The sequence below is a fragment of the Solanum tuberosum genome, unplaced genomic scaffold (genome assembly GCF_000226075.1).
Source record: "Solanum tuberosum cultivar DM 1-3 516 R44 unplaced genomic scaffold, SolTub_3.0 scf00263, whole genome shotgun sequence".
In the NCBI taxonomy this organism is placed as follows: domain Eukaryota; kingdom Viridiplantae; phylum Streptophyta; class Magnoliopsida; order Solanales; family Solanaceae; genus Solanum; species Solanum tuberosum.
In genome coordinates, this window is record NW_006239196.1 from 715,952 (window position 1) to 721,910 (window position 5,959).

General features: G+C 38.5%; 1 protein-coding gene across 2 annotated transcripts in view; it reads left to right on the forward strand.

Moving 5' to 3' along the window:
- LOC102605335 (piezo-type mechanosensitive ion channel homolog) overlaps positions 1–5,959 on the forward strand; it is a 37,400-nt gene that overhangs the window by 28,759 nt on the left and 2,682 nt on the right. The window contains exons 15-18 of one of the 2 annotated variants that reach the window (XM_015313920.1): positions 1,164–3,643; positions 4,004–4,396; positions 4,705–4,863; positions 5,550–5,950. In XM_015313920.1, coding sequence (XP_015169406.1) covers positions 1,164–3,643; positions 4,004–4,396; positions 4,705–4,863; positions 5,550–5,573 — 3,056 coding nt within the window. In that variant the 3' untranslated portion in view covers positions 5,574–5,950. Of the gene's footprint in view, positions 1–1,163; positions 3,644–4,003; positions 4,397–4,704; positions 4,864–5,549; positions 5,951–5,959 lie in introns of those variants that run through there. The other variant, XM_006358376.2, reaches the window with a different exon arrangement.

Below are 5,959 nucleotides of genomic sequence, written 5' to 3' on the forward strand. Positions count from 1 at the left end.
CAATTTTTCGGTAACTTATTTAATATCGACTCATCTAATTCCAACATCATGATCCATATACTTAATACTAGATTTTGAGCACTTTGTTGCTCAGGGGGAGTTTAGTAGCCTTGTATGTCGATTATGTGAGTCACTCTATGGTCTGAAGTAGTCTTTGCAAGTTTGGTTTGGGAAGTTCAACACTGTAAATCACTCTGTGTTTTATCGGCATTATGCATCAAATCCAGTATTTAATGAGAAGACAAGCACATTGAGATTGACTGTCAATTTTGTGAAGTCGACTAATCAACATGCAAATATCTCACCAAGCCCGTCATTGGTCCTTGTATTAATTACATATTTAACAAGCTAGGTACATGAATTGTATGCACTAGCTTGAGGAGGAGTGTTAGAATATGAATAGGTTTATACAATCCTATTAGAATAGGAATTGGTTTACACAATCCTATTAGAATAGGAATAGGTTTATACAATCCTATTTAGAATAGGAATATGAATACAAATAGGAATAGGAATAGTAAATAGTAAATAGTAACCTACTTGGTAAAGGATTGTATTCTAGTGTCTATAAATAGGGTCTCAATGTAATAGTGTAGACACAACAACAATTCAATAATATTCTTTTCCTATATTTCTCACAGTATCCATTTATATATGCAAAAGTATTAACTTATTCGTTTCCAGAACCCATACCTTTTTGGATTTGAATTTCACTAACTAGGAGAAAATCAGAAAATCCAAGTCCTCTCCCCTCCTCTCGGTACAAGTTAGCACAAATATGTTATTTTTGAAGTAGACATTTTCACGGACACAATATTGAGATGAACAAATTTAAGAGGGTGTATCGGAAACAATCTCTTCTTCTCTACAAGGTAGGGTTAAGGTCTACGTACACCCTACCACCTACTACATTCTACCCTTCCCATGCTCCACTTGTGGGATTACACTAGGTATGTTGTTGTTATTGTAGAACAAAAAATTGCTAAAAGAACAATGGATTGATGCCATTTCTTTTTGCTCTTAAATTTTGGAGCAGCTTCTTTTGCGAATTGGTTTGATTATCTGACTCGAGATTTAACACCTGTAACTTGTAATGTGAATATTTTGATGGAATTTTTTTGTTATATACTGTCTGAGCTGTTTTTGGTTTTTCCTTCTGACAGGGTTTACTGTTGATGACCCTCGAATGCTGATCAGTTATTATGTGGTCTTCATGCTTGCATGTTTCAAGCTCCGTGCTGATCGCACCTCCAGTTTATCAGGGTCCTTTACATATCGTCAGATGGTCTCACAGCGCAAGAATTCTTTCGTGTGGCGAGATCTTTCATTTGAAACCAAAAGCATGTGGACCTTTCTTGACTACTTGAGGCTTTACTGCTATTGTCATCTTCTAGACCTTGTGCTTGCTTTGATACTGATAACGGGTACCCTTGAGTATGATGTTCTACATCTTGGATATCTTGGCTTTGCTCTGATCTTCTTCCGGATGAGGCTTACGATTTTGAAAAAGAAAAATGAGTTATTCAAGTATCTTCGCATATACAATTTTACTGTCATAGTTCTCTCCCTGGCCTATCAGTCTCCATTTATTGGTGATTTTAATGCGGGAAAATGTGAAACTGTAGATTACATTTACGAAGTGATTGGATTTTATAAATATGATTATGGCTTTCGCATTACCTCAAGATCAGCTTTGGTCGAGATCATAATTTTTGTGCTTGTCTCACTGCAATCGTACATGTTCTCTTCCCCAGAATTCGAATATGTGTTCCGTTATCTTGAGGCGGAACAAATTGGTGCTGTTGTACGTGAGCAAGAGAAAAAAGCTGCTTGGAAAACTGCACAGTTACAGTACATTCGTGAGTCTGAGGAGAAGAAACGCCAGCGAAATTTGCAAGTGGAGAAGATGAAGTCGGAGATGCTCAACTTACAAATACAGCTTCACAGTACAGATACAATTTCTGCTGCCACTCGTGGTGACACTTCTCCTCCTAGTGAGGGTTTAAGGAGGAGGAAGAATTTTTCAGCTCCGAATTTAGAGGAAAGAAAACCAGATAAACTGGAGATGAATGTTAATTCAGACTCTCTTTTTACTCATGATTTCCCTGAATCTCCAAACAGTACCAGGGAAGAAAGCCCATTGGCAGCAGAACTTATGAAGCACCCAATTGAAACTTCTTTGTGTGAAATAAGTGAAGTTGAAGAAGATGCAGGTGATAATGCTTTAAACCTGGACAAAAACAACAAAAGAAAAGGACAATCTAAGGATAATCCGTTAGTTTCTGCGGTACAGTTGTTTGGTGATGGTGTTTCTCAAGTACAATCCATTGGGAATCAGGCTGTAAACAATATTGTGAGCTTTCTAAACATTCCACCAGATGACTCTGATTCTAATGAGACCTCAACTGCTGGAGGTGGAATATCTTATGAGAGAGAGGGTGAGAATACTCCGTACACTCATCTGGACCGTTCTTCTTCTTTGCAATCTGATAGGAGTAGAACATCTGAAGCAGCAAGTTTGCAAATTGGGAGAATCTTCTATCACATCTGGTCCCAGATGCGTTCAAATAATGATGTTGTGTGCTATTGTGGCTTTCTTCTCGTCTTTCTTTGGAACTTTAGTTTGCTTTCTATGGTGTACCTGGCAGCTCTCTTTCTGTATGCGCTTTGTGTGAACACTGGGCCAAGTTACATTTTCTGGGTCATCATGCTAATCTACACAGAAATATACATTTTGATCCAGTATATTTATCAAATAATTATTCAGCACTGTGGTTTTAGCATTCAGTCCACTACTCTTCAAGAGCTGGGTTTTCCTACCAAAAGGATAACATCATCTTTTGTCATAAGTTCACTGCCACTATTTCTGGTGTACTTGTTTACCCTCATACAGAGCACTATAACAGCAAAAGATGGTGAATGGTTTTCTCTAGGATACAGTACTTGGAAAAGTAGACTTTTGGACCCAAAGGAGGACCTAGTGGCATCTGGGTGGATTGAGAAGGCGAAGAAGCTCTTCCTTCCATTCAAAAATATGGTGAAGATGGTGATCAGAGGCTGTTGTAGGTATTGGAAATCACTAACGCAGGAGGCAGAATCTCCACCATACTTTGTCCAGTTGTCCATGGATGTTCACATGTGGCCAGAGGATGGAATCCAACCAGAGAGGATTGAATCTGGAATAAATGAAATTCTAAGGCTTATGCATGATGATAGATGCAAAAATCAAAACCCCAGCAGTTGTTCTTGTTCTAGTAGGGTCCAAATTCAAAGCATCGAAAAGAGTAGTGAAAATCCAAAAATCGCATTGGCTGTTTTTGAGGTGGTTTATGCCTGCCCATTGACAGAATGTCCACCTGAACAGTTCAAATCACTCACTCCAGCTGCTGACATAGCAAATGAGATCCGTGGAGCACAAATCAAAGGTGCTGTTGAAGAAGTTGGATTTCCATACCCTATACTCTCCATCATAGGCGGGGGTAGAAGGGAAGTTGATCTTTATGCTTATATCTTTGGTGCTGATCTGAGTGTGTTCTTCTTGGTTGCTATTTTCTACCAATCTGTTAAAAAAAACAAAAGCGAGTTCTTGGATGTTTCCCAACTTGAGGATCAGTTTCCCAAGGACTATGTATTTATATTGATGGTAAGCATGTTTTACGTTTGCCTATTTCATGCTTTGCAGAATGTTTTATCAAAGATATTGATCACTGTTGTGGGGGAAACCAGACATGAACAACCTTGTTTTAACTCTACTGGTCAAATCTCCAGTACTGACCAACTAAGAATGTAGATCACCTGTCCTCTATCTTTCTTGCATATTGGCATGTTTACATTTTATTCATACGTCCGCAGAATTGCAATTTTGAAGGAATATGCCAAGTGATTCTTCTCTCCATTTCAATTAGTAAGATACTGTGTAGGAAGCTCCTATAACCGGCTGAAATAATAATACCTGCAGTATGATAATATGTCGCCTCTGATTTTCTTCTATGATCTTCTGCAGGCAATATTCTTCTTGATTGTGCTTGACCGCATCATATACCTCTGTTCATTTGCCACAGGAAAAGTGATCTATTACATTTCAAATCTTGTTCTTTTTACATATGTCGTCACAGAGTATGCTTGGAATATAGATGCACAGCAAAGTGCTGCTGGATTAGCCCTCCGTGCAATATATCTGACAAAAGCAATATCTCTGGCACTGCAAGCCATACAAATCCGCTATGGTGTTCCTCACAAGAGCACATTGTATCGCCAATTCCTCACCAGCAAAGTTTCTCAAGTCAATTATCTAGGTTACCGGCTATATCGAGCTCTTCCTTTCCTGTATGAATTACGGTGTGTACTGGACTGGTCTTGCACTAAAACTTCATTGACAATGTATGACTGGCTGAAGGTGAGATTCTAAATCACCAAATCCCCCATTCCCCCAAAAACGCGTGCACACACACAAAAAAAAAGGATATTAAAAAAGGCTGGAGAGAATTTGCAAGTCTGGTTTACAACAAGGCCTAATTGCGTAACTATCTATCTTGACTTGGTGTGAAAATGTCCAATAGCACCAAGGAGGAATTATTTTTAAAAGAAGTCCCTTTTCCCTGGTTTGGTTCTTAAGTTAGAAGGGTGAGCATATCTGTCTTCTTTTTAAAAAATGAGAAGGTAAGAGTTTTCTTCGTGAGACTGATGTTTTGATGCTTTTTCTAGTTGGAAGACATAAATGCAAGCTTGTACCTTGTCAAATGTGATGCTGTTCTGAACAGAGCTACACACAAACAAGGGGAGAAGCAGACTAAGATGACCAAATTCTGTAATGGAATATGCTTGTTCTTTATATTGATCTGTGTAATCTGGGCTCCCATGCTGGTAAGTGGTTTGTAACCGATCCTCAGATCTATGTGCTATTCAATTTGCAACCTAAAATTTTCATTCAGATAAAAAGAACAAGTATACAGTAGTAATTTTCGTTCAGATAAACGGTAACATATTTTAAAGCACATTATGATGTCTTTATCTAATCATGTTGTTGAACCACTGAAATCGATAAGAAAATATGGAAATAATCGATTCCGCATCAGTGCTTACATGCCTGGCCAGTCTGAGAGTATCATCTATATCTACTAATCCCATCAATATCACCGAACAACTAGTAGAATTTGACAATTTGTCTTACTCAAAGGGATGGAATTTTCATCACATTTTTTTAGTTCTTTTCTCCTTCAAGCTGACATTGGAGAAGTTCCTGCATATGTTTCACGTCCATCCGATGCAACAAAGAGATTTTGTCATTGCATTGGAAAGTTCCTTACTACTTTACTTTTGATTCTCTTTTAAGTCTTGAAAATCAGGAGATTTTACTAATATTGTATGGTATAAGTCTAACTGATTTTATCATAATAATTAGGAATCTTAATTTTCCGGAAACTTCTCTTTTTGTATATTAACATTTCAATAGGAGTTTTCTCTCTTCTTTTCTCACTCTCTTTTTTCACATGGTAGCAGAGCCTCTAAATCTTGGTAAAGACTTATGTAGCTTCCGCTTATTGTGGCAGTCACTGGTGCTTGTATCAGGGTAGGTTGCCTATACCACGCCCTTGGGGTGCGGTCCTTCCATGGACCCTGCCTGAAAGCGGACTGCTTTGTGCACCGAACTGCTCTTTTACCATCTGCACCTCGGCAGCATTATATCTCTACTCTCTACCATTCTGGCGGCATTACATCTCTTTCAAATGTCCATCTCAGGACTGCCTCTTCTGGCTGTTCCTCTGAAGACTTCTCCAGCAATTTTTTCTGTTTACTCCTCTTTCTTCCTTTTCCAGGTTTTCTGTTTCACCTTCAGCGCCACTCAAGCTACGCCGATTATACCCTGGAGGCAAACTTTTCTCTTTCCAGTGTTGGCTAGATATATAAGTTTGACTTCAACTGATGGTGGATCACCTTTTGTTTTAAAAGGTTCCCCTTC